The 14,784-nt window shown below is 38.1% G+C and overlaps 1 protein-coding gene across 1 annotated transcript; it reads left to right on the forward strand.

The window, feature by feature from the left end:
• Positions 1-861: 861 nt before the first annotated feature.
• Positions 862-13,152, forward strand: YIPF7 (Yip1 domain family member 7). Its single transcript, XM_032999266.1, has 5 exons — positions 862-977; positions 2,068-2,234; positions 3,926-4,071; positions 8,563-8,744; positions 12,747-13,152. Exons 1-5 carry the CDS (start codon positions 862-864, stop codon positions 12,907-12,909), a joined length of 774 nt encoding a protein of 257 aa, XP_032855157.1. The 3' UTR covers positions 12,910-13,152.
• The last annotated feature ends 1,632 nt before the right edge of the window (positions 13,153-14,784 follow it).

The following is a 14,784-nucleotide window of genomic DNA, read 5'->3' on the forward strand; positions in this document are numbered from 1 at the left end:
TGTGCTTCTTTTCTTATGTTGCTTACATATGATCCAGACAACCAGTCCTGCCTACACACAGCATACGTGAAATGGGCCCAGTCTCTGCAAAATTCAAATAGTTATAAAAACAGTTAGTTATAATGTAGAAGGGAAAACAGGCAAATTGTTCCTTTCTTAGTCTAATCAGTCTGTAGCTACAGAGCTGAACTACAGCTCATCAGGAATTAAAGATGTGTTTTAACGTGTTTTCTTTACTATTCAGTAATTCAGTATGCTGTCATTTTCAAAGGCTTGTAGCTAATAAGTGAGAATGTTTCTCTGGTACTCCTTATATGCTAGCTACAGTGTCCTTAAACAGAAATCACAAATTTGGTTAATATATTTGTATTTTTCTATTTTTAAATGATATATCATATACAATATTGAAAAACAGAAATACCTGAAAAGAGTAATTGTTTTTGAAACCCAAAATACTTCTTAAAAACATTAATTTCTAAGCATTCAGGCATGGCCACAATTTTTTTTTTTTTTTTTTTTTAAGTAGGAAAATGAACTGTTTAAAACAATACTTGGTATGTATCTTCTTTCAAAATGACATTATTTTTGGTAACAATAACAGGAGAAGAAGTCTTCTATACCACTTGTAAATTAATATACAGTAATTAACAGTAAGAGAAGATTAATATATCTTGTTACAACAAAAGAAAGTAGAGTGCTTTTTTGTCACTTCCAAATTATCATGAGTTTCTACAGAAAAATTCTCTTGAGTTTGTCTCTATGGTTTGTTATTTTCATTTAAGCTTAGAACAGTTCAAAACGTAGATATTAGCCTGTTGCAAAGGCTATTTGTTGATATTTACGATAATTTTTCCAACCAGAATGTCAAATTTTGAGCAACTTCACTTTGACTTCTACCAGTCCAATTATACCATAGATGACCATGAAGAAGGTTACAACGGATACAGGTCTAACGAAAACCTCTGTGGAAGCAGAAAGTAAGTATACTACCAAAAAAAAAAAAAAAATAAAAAAGGAGAAAAAAAAGTGATATATTTCAAAGCTCAAATGAAATTAATGAAAAAAACCAGCATACAACTGCCAAAAAAAGTTTTCATAACCAATGAAGTGGAAGTTTTAGTGGATAAATACAAGCCATAGCAGTAGAAAGACAGGAAGAATCTTATTATTTCATTTTTATCTTATATTTTTTAAACGTATTGGTAACTTCTGCCCATGGGAGAGGGACACTGAGGGAAAGAAATTCTGGGAGTTTCCGCGATGAGAAGATTTTGACACGACTGCGGCAGGAGGTTGGGTGTCGCTGCAGGTTCCCTGTTCAGCAGCTGATGGATCCATCTGGTTTTGGGGCTTGCGGGAGCAAGAAATAGCTTCAAGACACCATCCAGACTTTCCCCAAGGCGGCATTACTTATAACTGAACCTTTCTTTATAAAGGATTGGGTTTTGTGATACATTTTTACATACAGATGTTACAGGGTATTTACCTAGTTGGAGTGACTGAGCTTCATGTTATTAATGTGGATTTTAGGACACACATTGCCAGAAATTCTTTAAGCTCCTTCTCAGATTCAAGGAAAAAAACCAAAATCTAAATATATATCTCTTTCATTAATAGCATGGACATATCTTGAGAGTGTCACCAGTCTGTTTGTTGGAAATGTCAGGAGTCCCTAAAACTGTGAGTGCCCTCACTGTGCCTAAGTCGGTGGGTGCCCTCACTGCTCCTAAATTCCCTTTCCCCTCGCCCCCAGTCTGGGAGCCCGCGCTGTGCCATTGCCCGAGCTGGGCGGGCACAGAAGTGGGTGTGATGGGCTGCAGTGTGCTGACATTCCAGCAAGGAGCCCTGCCTAATTTCAGAGGGGGCTGCCATGGAGGGGAGCAAAGCCATGGTCAGTGGCTCCGCATTCACTACACACAGTGGGTACTCTGCCCAGAAAATATCCACGTTCCCCAAATTGAAAATAGGTGAAAAGTTATACCATGGTAGATGGCGAGCAGCTCTAAGCTGTTGTGAAGTTTCTCGTTGCAGTTACTTGTTTTGTTGTGAATTTGCTTCTTGTCCCAGGAGCCAGCCAGGAGAGCATCCTCCAGCCAGTACTTTTGCCCCGTCGGAAATACTTCTGTCTTCTCAGAGTTACACGGGTCAGATTTTGCAGCCAATGTACAGTCCTGACACACTCTCTCATCTTAGTTATGCTGATGGATTTGATGAGGAACCTCCTTTGCTAGAAGGTAAAAATAAACCCACGGACAATGTGCGTGGTTCCTGGGGGTGCCTATACTTTTCGTTGCCAGCGAGTGGCGGTCACTAGAGAAACTGCAGCAGAGCTGCCAAGGCTGGCTGTGTGAGCTTGAGCCAACAGCCCTTGGCCCCCAAACCTGCATTTACTTGTTTGAATTTGCCATGGATTCATTCAGCCTTATGGCATATATAGCATATAGTTTACCACCACTAGATGACAGCATGACTATAAGTTTTGCATTCACCTTTCCAAATTTTTTTTCCACTTCATGTTTATCCTGTATACATATTGGAACATCTATAATTAATAAATACTGATAATAATCCTTTTTGCATATCTAATATTAAATTTAATAGTTTGAAGATGCTAAATAGCTTATTTCAGTGAGAAAGAAATTGAGAAAGCTGCTTTCAGCTTCAATTAGATGATCATTAAACTACATGAACAATATAATTCTTTATGATGACTGAACCATCCTAATGCTAATGGCTGATTTTGTAGTTTGCAAAATACATGTACTAGATTTAAAAAAAAAATTGGAAAATTTGTTTATGATTATTTTAGCATAATGTAAAAGGAGCATATTAAGCCTGCTTTTGCATACTGTAAGGCAAGTGCAGGTTTTACTACTTAAAAGATACTACTGCCTTAAGACCAGCAAGATCACCCTGTTTGTTATAGATAACTGCAAAATCTCTACCTCTCAGACCTCCAAGCATTTAACTGCACATGCAGCTTACCCTGTGAAAAGGATATTGAAATACGACTGCTTCTGCTCCACAGGGCTTCGGAGATGTTCCTGTCTGTGTACCACATAAATCTGACCAAAGAAAGACACACGTTTTAATACAGAATAACTTTATTTATGTAACATTTTGGCTCAGTTTGAGATGAGGGATTGGTGGAAAAAGGTAAAGGCTTGGCTTTCCAAACAGATTTAACACATTGTCAGTCTCAGTAATTCCGGCACCCAGTTCTAAACTTAACTTTTTTTCTTGCTGGAGCATCTCAGGGAAGATGATTACTCTTGCAAGCTGAAGGGTTTCTGCAGAACTTACAAGAGAAATCTTTGTCCCAGTAAAGTTAATGGCAGAATTCCCATCAACTTTAATGAGGAAGAGCTCTGTTTTGTTTCTAGGGGTCCTCAGTAATTACTTTTAAAATGCAAAAAAAATCTTATAATGTAATGTACAAAGTATTATTAACTTGCCTTGAAGGGAAGAATGTCATTTTTAAGTGCCTCTGGCAGTTCAGGCTTAAGACACATCTCTTGTCAGATTTGCCAGAATTAAAGCATATATCTCTGTCCTCAGTGTTCTAGAGTATCTTGAATTCTGCAGTTACTGTTAATTAGCATATTTTTCATCATCTAACTTAGTGTGGCATTAGATATATGTATTTTAAATATAGGAAAAACAAATATTAACTCAAGAATGCTGAGGGCATTTTTTGGCTCACTGCCTAAAATTGGATTTAATAAATTAATATTCCAATTTAGAATCAGAGGTGACTCTCAAATCTACTGTGTATATATCAGGGACATCATGTTGCTACTACAGAATACATCAGCCTACAATATTATCTTCATTAAAGCAATTAATCTGTTTGCTTCTTTGGGGTTTTGTGGTATCCAATTGTGTTCTTGTGAGTAATTAACAATCCTGGAACTTCTCATTGCAGAACTTGGGATCAATTTTGAGCATATATGGCAAAAAACATTAACAGTTCTAAATCCAATGAAGCCTGCAGATGGCAGCATTATGAATGAGACAGACCTCACCGGACCGATGGTTTTCTGTTTGGCCCTTGGAGCAACGCTGCTGCTGGTAGGTTGTGGTAGAAATCCTAAGGGATTTCTTTTCTAACTATCTAATGACTAGGTGACAATGCATGTGAAGTTGCAGAAGGAGTAGTACTGGCATAAAATGAGTCATTTTCTGCCATTTATTCTGAGTTTGTAAGTTAAAAAGTCTCCTTGCTTTGAAAGTACCTGCATAAAGTTTAAATGCAACGTAGACATAATACAGGTGAGGTGATGTATTCCTTCCAGTGGAAAGAAAAGACCACACCATTTTCTGGGGTGGGATTTAATGTGAACAAAGGACAGATCTGTGCAGTGTATATCCTAGGGAGGCTCTGAACACCCAAAGCATAGCAGTGTGTGCTAGGTAAGGACCTAACAAGGAGGTTGTAAAGGGGGGAAAAAGCGGCATAGCAGACCTGCCCAGTTTTTCTAACACTCTTGCTACTGTTTTGAAATTATCTTTTCTCAATGTTATTTTGGGGAATGCAGAGATGAAAAAACAAATTATGTAACAAAAATAATTTGAAAAAGGAAATAGAAACAGCCTTTTCATTCCCACTTCAAATAACTTCCTATACCTGCAATACCTTCCTATAAATTTTACTAGTCCTTTCTTAGTTTATAATATTTTTCTACATCATCTGCTAAAGAAAATATGGTAGCCTGTGTTTAACCTCTTTCCTCTCTATGAATATAGCTTTCCTACAGGAGGAAAGTTGAACAGGGATTGTACAGTACTCCAAATTCATCTATTTATCACTGACAACAGGGGCTCTCCACTGCTGCTGAAGTACAGCTCTGATTGTTGGCAGCAATTCATCAGACAGGGATAAGGTGGAACCGTTCTGGGAAGGGCTTTACTGCCCTGCAACTGAGGTGAGAGAAACGGGGCTCTAATTCTTCATTTCCTCTGTGAAAAACAGTGCTGAATCAGAAGACTCTTACACATTCTTACTCAATTTGCAATGTCAGTGCAGTACCTTGAATGTGCAAACTGCAGTATAAATGGCAAGTATTAGTATTATTTATGTCCCTATAAAAATAAAGCTCTTTTAAAAAGGTGGAAGAGGCAGGAGGAAAGGGAATAAAAGGAAAAGAAGGTGGGAAGCTAGAGAAGACAGGCTATTTTCCACCTAGAGAAATAAAGGTAAGAGGGGTATAAAAGGAGAAAGTTCTGAATTCATTATAATCAGGAAAATGGAAGGAAAGCTAAAAGAAAGAATGGGGAAAAAATGGTTGGTTTTGATTTTGCTCCCTGAATAGCCAACACTTATAATGAACATTAACCTACTATTATTGAAATAAAGTACTTTAATTATCACATTTATTCTGGGATATTAAGCATTTTAAGTGTCGTTAGAAAAACAACTATTTTCAGTGCTCCAGTTTTAGGCCAGAAGAACTCCTCTGATACAATCTAGTGGTTTTGTGCCACAACTTCACAGCGACAAGACTATGGGATTTCCATGGACCATCTTATAAATTCAGGCTGCATGTTTTATCTCAGATGCATTTGAATACTAAAGTGGCTCTTCAGCTGTGTAAGCTATGATATCCTTCTGTACTTGAATAATTCTCTTCTAATAGCACCAGGAACATAATTTGGTTGAGAGCTTGTTTCCAAAAATAATTTATAAATTTTATTTAGTTTCAGCTTTTTAACTATGGAAAAATATGCAAATATATTCTTCAAATGGTAGCAGTTCTTTCAGAGGACAGAGAAAAAGAGGAAAAGGTTGTTAGCCTGGCAGCAGGACTTGATCTTCCTCATACTGGCATAAACCAGGGCAGCTCCATTGCAGATAGCAAAACAATGGCAGTGCAAAAGTTAGCAGAACCCAAATCTCAGCTTCTTTGCATTTTACATAGTCATTCGTAGGAAACCAGACTTCTTCATCCACTTAAACTAAGGATAGTGGTACCCACTCTAGGCCAATGCAAAGAAGCGCACAAAGTCTGACTTTCTTCTAACCTTGTTCCTTCCGCAGGACAAATTTAGCTCTTTCCATTCATCAAAGCCTGCCAGACTAATCAAGCCTGATTCTGGTTTTGCTTATATCACTGTGAGTTGGGAGTGTTCCTGCATGTGTGAGTCAATATATTTACATATGTTAAGAAAGACTAGAATTGGAACCAACATGTTCAGCTGCTTTTTTTTTTTTCTTTCTTATTCCCCTGCACCACAAATCAAACATTTCACCAAGTGGAGATTTCAGTTAGCTGCTAGTGCTCCCTTCATCTCTGTCTCAATAATTTCCTAATGTTAAACTAAGCTCCTAAGTAGCACTGTGCAGAATAATTAAATACACTGAAACAAACAGTCTAAAATATTAGCTTGTAGTTGTTGTTGCATCTGTTTGAGATAGAACTTTTCTTAGTTGGTTAATAATAAAGGCTGCCCCAAACAGTTGTGAGTGCTAAACTTACTACAAATCTTTAATGACTGAGGTTGTAATTGGTAATAATCTGAGCTAGTATTGCTCTCCCACACTGTCTCTAGCTATCATTAATTTTGTTTGGTGAGTGAAACAATTTTTCCTGATTATTTTATACCAGTGGTATGAAAATGTCAGCAAAGGACTCTATACCTAAATAGGAAGATTTTTTATGCTGTTAGTTCAGGAGTAGATTATTCCATTATGATGGAATGTGGTGGCAGGGAAAAGGCCAGCACTAGGGATTGTGAGGATATAGGCAACCTGGCTGTACTTGAGCTACCCTGAGAGCCAGAACCAGAGGACAGCTCAGCAGTGAGCCAGGTCAAGCTGAAAACAGAATAACAGTGCTGATGTAGAGGCAGGTCTTATTAACTGAGGCTGCCTTTTGCCTCCCTAACTGGAGCTGGTGAGCTGTCAACAACCTGCAGCATTAGGGTTTACAGGTTGTGCCATCACTAGATTAGTCTCTCTCCATTGTGCTGCATTGTCTCTGTGCGGCTCAAATACCACCGGCATCCAGTGATCAGCTTCCACCTGAATGGATACAGGAAGAGGAGGCAGAGAAAGAGGGTCCTCAAAGTTGGTTTCCCCCAGATTTTATTAAAATTAATAGATAAGTAAAGTGGGAGGTCTTCTCAATCCTCCTTAACCATCTTGGAGGAGATACTTGTAAATACTGGAAACCAGGAAAAGAGCTTCAATAATGTTTCCACCTGAACCATCACAAGAGAATCCAACCTTAAGGTACAAAATTATTAGGAAACTGAGACCGTCTACTAGTTTTGGTTCTCATGTGGTTTATCATATGCAATATATAATGTGTGCAATATATAGGTATGTGCATGTACACACAAACACACCCGTGTTATAAGTATGTATGTACATATTTTTATCTGTTAGGAAGGTGATGCATTGTGGCCCTTCATTTGAGAAGTTTATTCCATTGCCCTGAGTTAAGGGTTGGGTCCCAGGGTTGAGCCTTCTTCACAAATGTGTGTTCTCATTAAGATATAAAGTTCTAAGACAAAGCAAACAAAACCTTCTTCATCCCAAACACTGTTTATTTCTGATGTATGAATGTTTATTTCTGATGTACAGATGTGAAAATGACAGTGTTGCATAGCTGACAATCAGTATTTCATTTGTTAGAAACTTGAAGAGAGAGAAAAGATATTTAACAGTCTTTCATGAGTGTTCATTTTTGGGAGTGAACAATGCCCCCATGCCTGGAGGTTATCCTTCAAAATGATGGCAGGAGATGAAGAAATTGGTGGCACTGGGGCCACTGTTGCCTGTTGTACTAACTTTGTGTATAAATTAGAAAGCATCAGGCTCCGGGCTGTCAGGCTGGTACCTTTCACAGGCACTAAATTCACACAGAGGAATAAAACCTGGAAGAAAAAATCACCTGGGGTTTTTTTCATTTGTTGAAACGAAAAAGAACACAAGCTGACAGTTACTACTCAGGTTTATGTTGAAATTAACGTGTTGTATTGATCTAACCACAGAGATGTGTCTTTCTCATGGTAGTCAAGGAGAAGAATGGACACATCCACCCTGAAAACCAGCATACTTTCAGCAAAGTTTTACTAGATTTTTGCAGGCCTGCTTAAAGCTGGAGGTTTGTAATAAAATGTGAGGCGTATCAAGTAAGTTGGATCATCATTTTACTTAGGACACTTTTCCACAGCCCCATATACACCTCCTGGAAAGACGTTTCCTGGCACTAAAATGTGCTTTCCATAATTTCTTCTCAGTTTATTACTAGTTAGACCTTTCCAACTCTCCCCAACCAATTCCTGACCTGTTCAGAACCCAGTGACAGTAAGACTGAGAATCAGCTTTATAACTTTAAGTTAGCAACAAGCACATTCTCACAACTGTACCTTGGAATTTTTTGATGCAAAATTCATCTGAAAGTATCAGCTGTGGTTTACAATTGAACTGATGTAGGCAAAGCAGGGAGTGTCAACAAGAAAAAGTAACAAACCTAATGCTTGCCTTCTCTCTTCTCCCACCACTCTGTGATCACTTGCTCACTTCTGATGCTTCATGCTTACTCATATTTATTCCAGGCAGGAAAAGTTCATTTCGGCTATGTGTATGGCATGAGTGCCATTGGGTGCCTTGCTATACATGCCCTACTGAACCTGATGAGCATCCCCGGAGTCTCACATGGCTGTGTTGCAAGTGTCTTGGGCTATTGCTTGCTGCCCATGGTGATCCTGTCCTCTTCTGCAGTCATTTTCTCACTACAGTAAGTACCAGTCTATGGCAACAGGAATCATATGGAGGACAGTAAATCAGAAGGCTGGTGTTATGCAAAACATTTTGTAAATGGTTAGGTAGTGAATCTTGGCTTCCAAGACTGTGAAGAAAAACACCATTTTGTTTGTGTGTGTAGGTGGAAATGGACAAAACCGGACTGTGTTTGAGAGGGGTGATATGTATTCATTTTAATATGAGTCCTTAATTCGACTATTCTACTTGGACTGAGAGTGCCTTGGATTTTTGCAGCAGCCTCGGATGTGATTTTTGTTTTGCAAAGCCAACAGTGGCCAAACTCAGGTATCAATTTTAAAAGCACCTGCTGGACTTCTGGTTTTATACAGCTGTTTCTCCTGTTACTTTTTTGTTCATAGTATTTGACTCCTGTCCGTATGCCTCCTTGCCTTCTGTTAGACCGACTTCTGTGTGACAGAATTAAATAATCAAGCAACTCTTAATGATTTGGAGCATTAGAACAAGAGCTTAAGATGTAGTAGAGTCGTATACCCTGAGGTATAGTTGTGGTGTAATTGCAAATCTGAAAATAACTGAAAACTTTGAAAAAACAAATGTGTGGTGGCATATGTATCTGTGCGTTTGTGTGTGGGTGTTCAGTAATATGCCTATGAATAGGAAATTTGTATGCAAGCCTCTCCTTCCTCCTCACTTGGTAAGCCTTTTGAGATACAAACTGTTTACCTCTCTGTTCACATACAGCAAAGTACAAGGAAGCTCCAGGTCTTGCCTGAAGGCCTTGAGCAGTACTTTTATCTGTTGTTAGCACCTTATTAATAATAGTTCCCCTCCTTAGTCTTTGTTGTTCACTCACATTTTTCACTCTCCAATGTGTAATGTATGGGACTTGGTAGCTGATGAATAAGAAAGTGCCCTTGTTTATTTTCTTTGGAAAAACAGAAATTTTATATATGTATATATTATTTTTTAAGGAAATTACATGATGGGATGAAGATTTTAAAACAATCCTTGTTGTGTGTTCCTGTGGAGCTATTATGGGTTAACCTGATCATATTCCATGTATTAAAGTGTTTCTGAGCTGTTCTTGATGAGATGAACAATAGTGACATCGAAGAAGCTGTTTATTCTCTGTTCTCCTAGACTTCTCATGTTTTCTTCATTAACCTGTTTAATAATCCACCCTAGTAAAAGGTGCAGATACACAGTTGTAGGACAGATGGGGTGAAATCCAAACCAGCTGTTACAACTGAGCAGGGTACTGTTGTCTGTACAAGGAATCCCCAAGCATACGCCACACATTTGTAAAATGCTGTGAATTTTCAGAAAGCACATCTTTTGAAAATCTAAAATACTACACTGTGATAGCCTTTACAAAATTAAACTATTATTTGTGAAGTGAACTGATAATGTCAAGTGCATATCTACGGGATTCTGCAGTCCTTTCTCATTCACTGTATGAAACTGCTTGAAATAGCAAGTACCAAGGTTAATTATTACAAACTTGATATTAAAATTAAGTGGCAACTTTTAAATCCAACATAATTTCATTATTTTTAATTTTAAATTTTATTTTAAATGCCAAAGGAAAGAGCAATACATTCATGATTTTTTAAAATATTTGTAAAAATATTATTTTTGTCTATTTCAGATTGTAAAGTACTACAGTGTTGGTTTTCACAGAAAATATACATAAGATAGCACACGCATCTCTTGCAAGGATAGGTACTAATCCAACAGTTTTCAGTTTTCATGATTAGCTATTTCACGGTAACATTTTGAGTGCAGAATAGTACTGAAGAAGAAAACACAGTTCTCTTATGCAAACCCAAATGGAACCAGATTTGTTTGTGCCCATCTATGCTGATACCATGTCTGAGCCCAAGTTGATTAGGCCATCTTTCTTGGAGGAACCTCAGCAGACGTTTTTCCTGGAAAAAAAACCAACAATCCTTTACTATCAAATCCCTGAACAGACTGGTCAAGCCATTCCCATAACTGAACAGTAAAGGAAATAAGTCTATGACTGGAGAAAGCCATTCTTAGACCCAACCGATGCAAAGGACCCATGTGACGACATCTGCAGGTTGTGAGAGAGAGAAGTGGAGAGGGTCCACACATATCTGTCCCCCCAGTTCAATCTCATGCCAGTACACCCCCAGTCCTCTTGGTCATTCTGAGCATGACATCTGTCTTTTGACCTTCTCCTATGCTTGAGGATGTGGCCCTCATGGACATACCAGACAAGCTCTGCTGAAACCAAACCATTCCTTTCGGTAGTAACAAGCTGTTAGATCAAGGACTGAATTTGTAAGAGGAATCTCGCTGCTCCAATTATGTCACCTTTCCATCCTGCTCACTGCCAGGACTGGAACAAACTGTGAGAGGCCATCGGACTTCAGTGCAAGGCAGAGCAGCCAAAGCTCTAAATTGTACTACCTTGTGATAGCCCCTAAAGAGTCATTATACTAGCTGAAAATTGCCATCACACAGTATGTTCCTGTTGAACCCCATCTCTCTGCCAGCATGGGTACCTGCTCAAAGAGCCATCCTTACCAGCTCTGCATTTGTCTGTTTAGGTGAACATCTTAGCATCTCCACTTGGAGCATAGGCCAGAAACTTGCCATTTTATAGGTTTAAAGAACACTTAAATTGAGGATGTTAAATCACACTGTCTTTAATGTTTTATTTTTAACGGGTTGAAGTTGCAATGCGGTGCTGAGTCACCTTAAAATCAATTCTCTCCTTCCACCCCCAAAGTCCCAAGAGCTGACAACACCAAGTACCTTATTGGCCTTGGAGACTGGATTGCCAAGAAATGAACTATTTTATGAGATATAATTTAATTAAATAAATGAAGTCAATTAAATAAGGAGAGCTTTACCCATCCCAGTTTAATTGCAATAATAATATTAGTGGAGATTATTTCTGATAAATATACCTAAGTAAGTATACATAATCTGTTTCTCACTTCTGGTTCTGTTTTGCTGATACTCTGGAAGAGTGGGGCACCAGGAATTCCTTTAGCAAGTAGCAGGTGTTCATTCATTCTCAAAGTCCTTGAGACTGACACAGCAGAAGTGTGTAATGCAGCCAATCTCATTATGTACTTCAGCAGCGTATTACGTGCATGATCTCATGCATTTTACAGAAGCAGGCTGCAAATACAGAGTCCAAATAAAGTATATGAGAAACATTATTTATTGGCAAAATTTTGTTCCTACAGGGTTTAATAGTGAGGTCTCTGTAATCTGTAGGAACATTCCAGTGGGCTTTGGACCATAGCCCCATAATCATCAGCTCTCCAGGCCACCCTGCGCTTGAGAGGTGGCAGAATATAACTTCAGAAGGGCCCAGCTGTCACCAAGGGACAGTGTGGAAAGCCACCATTCTTTCAGTGGGCAGAGAAGGATGCCAGGATGAGCAAAATATTTCTCCTCAGTGGTTCTTTTCCCATTCCTTCCTTTCTACTCATTGTGCACCCTTTTTTAGAAGACCAGTTGAGCTTTCTCCTGGAAGGCAATCACCACTTTTTTGCTCAATCAGCTGAGGTGTGATTCTTTAAGAGCTTCATTGCCTCTCCTCAGAGTCCAAAGCACAATTAAAACCTGTGCCATGTGTTACAAAAATACAGCTCGTCCAGGTCATCAGGCTGCCTGATGGAAGAGTAGGTCTACAGGGTCATTTTATATCCTAACAACTTCTACAAGATGATTTTAGCTGCTGCATCTGCTAGAGCGCCAGAAGATTGTTTGGAAATGCATTACCCTTTTAGCAGTACTTCTGATGAAGCTGCTGCTTTTATCCATGCTAAAGAATTTACCTGTTTGTTTCCTGTTATTGTTTTGATTTGTTTCTCAGGCTTGACTTTCATTATGTCAGTCATCCCTTAGTTCTTCCAGTGATTGTTACCTTATCAATAACAAGCTGTTAGACATGAACTTGTATTTGCCAAGATTTGGTGCTACATTTACTAACAAGTGGACCCTGTCGTGTTTCTTCTGTTTTTTCTCCTAGGGGGACCCTGGGAACTTTGTTAGCTCTGTTCATTACTGGATGGTGCAGTTTTTCAGCCTCCAAAATTTTTACCTCTGCGTTGGCTATGGAAGGACAGCAGCTTCTTATTGCGTACCCATGTGCTTTACTTTATGGACTTTTTGCACTTCTAACAGTTTTCTGAGATGTATTTTCTGGTAGCCTTATTACAGTCTGTTTACAATTGTTGGAGGGGTGAGGGGTTATTTACTTGTTTTCAGATTGCCTAGAGTTGCATTAAGTTCCATTAACAAAATTAGATTATGTGATTTACCTTTTTTTTTTGCCTAATGGCTGATAATGAAATAAAAAATCAAGCTAACAGGTGGATGACTGCAATAATGGTGTTTTGAGAGACTTACAACTTAAAGAAAATCATTTGTATTGCGAAGGTAGTAAAAGTGAAAAAATATTAAATAAATTATAATTTTAAAAATTATTCTGTTCGGAGTGTTTAATATATAATGTATAGACTAGAGAGTAACTGGAAAGCAGTAATGTAAATATTTAATAGACCTAGTGAATCAAGGGAAAATGCAAATTTATTTGTTTCCAAAAAACAGTTTACCATTGTATATCCAGAATTTATGTGTGTAGGTTTCTCTTTTTTTGACAGAAGAATGAGTGGCTCTGCTTTGTGATGTGGAAGAATTGTCCAGGAACAGGTTGCTACCACAAAGGGAGGAAACTAGGAATGTCATCTCGGTTTTGCTTTTTTTTAAAAAGAGGTGTTGCTGTCCAAAACACTATTGTACTATTTGTAATGTAATGTTATATTTTAAAATTGCCACTAAACCACTGCCTGCTGTAACTGCAGAAAAAGCACCACACAAAGCAAGGGCAACTCCTAAAAATGTCTCCTGAAAGGCAGAACTGTACTTGAGCAAGTAAAATACAAATCTCCACAATTTTATCTGCCCCCCAAAAAGTCTATTTGCTGTTTTTAGTTTTACAGGAACCTAACATATTTTATAATAGCAATGAAGCACAGAATGCACAAGGTGATGTTTCAAAATATAATATTAGAAGTGTCAAGCCATCAAGAGGAAATGAGATGTGTGTGCAGTTATAACAAGAGCAAAATCCAGTACGCAGTGGTAGAGACAATGAATGTAGCTGTAGAAAGGGCTAGGGAAAAGAAATAGATGAAATAAAGGGAAATATGAAGGAAATAAACACCAGCAGGTTATTTCACCAGTGTTTTAGAGTGTCTTCCTTCTTGATGTATATTTTTATGATCTTGATTATCCTCCAATTTATTCATTTTTTTGAATCCTTTGGTGAAATGCCTACAAGATATTTCTCTCTCTAGACAGTTGACCAGTGATTCTGTGAATGAGGGTCCTGCTACTGCAAGCACTTATGCAGAAGCTTAGTATGGCAAAACTGTTCAAGAATATGTAAAATTAATTGTGTTCCTATATCTTTTCTGGTCAGAGGTAAATCAGATGATCAGTTTGTCTTCAAGTTAGTGATTGTGTTTCTGAATTGAAAGAGCCTTTGGTAAAAATATTTCCCATTGCTGGCATATTTGTTTTTTTAATAATTCTTCTATAAACCGTTCTGGAATTCATTTTACTGAACTCCAGTGGAACTAGTTGAGACTAGGGGTCAAAAGAATTGAACAAAAGGTATTGTTTACTTAGTCAATTCCTTAAAAAATCATAACTCACTTATGGAAAAATACTTGCTGTGTTTATTCATTTCTTTGTTGAAAGACTAGGAACACAGGCACAGAGAGGCAAAGTTGGAGGCATGACCCTGGAGCAAATTGTGGCTATAGTTAACCAGGGTCTAGTTGCATGTAAGTGGGAAATGTGTGAATTTAGAAGATCAGCATTTGGAAGTGCAACGGATTTGGCCCTGCCATATCAGGGAGTAAATTTGTAAATTTGCCACTAATGAGGCACAGGTAAACATGTCAAGTGACTCCAGGGTATGGTTATAGAATCAGACTGTTTGATTTACCATTCACTAATGGCATTCTCATGTCTGAACAGGGAAAGTTTCATACGACTGT

This window comes from Tyto alba, unplaced genomic scaffold (assembly GCF_018691265.1).
Source record: "Tyto alba isolate M040663 unplaced genomic scaffold, T.alba_DEE_v4.0 Super-Scaffold_6, whole genome shotgun sequence".
NCBI lineage: Eukaryota > Metazoa > Chordata > Aves > Strigiformes > Tytonidae > Tyto > Tyto alba.

Excerpts from the sequence above, each read along its gene's own strand:
- YIPF7 (XM_032999266.1), top strand. The coding sequence starts at position 862 with ATGTCAAATTTTGAGCAACTTCACTTTGACTTCTACCAGTCCAATTAT. Across the intron at positions 2,235-3,925 it reads GGAACCTCCTTTGCTAGAAG|AACTTGGGATCAATTTTGAG; the intron begins GTAAAAATAAAC and ends TTCTCATTGCAG. Across the intron at positions 4,072-8,562 it reads TTGGAGCAACGCTGCTGCTG|GCAGGAAAAGTTCATTTCGG; the intron begins GTAGGTTGTGGT and ends TATTTATTCCAG.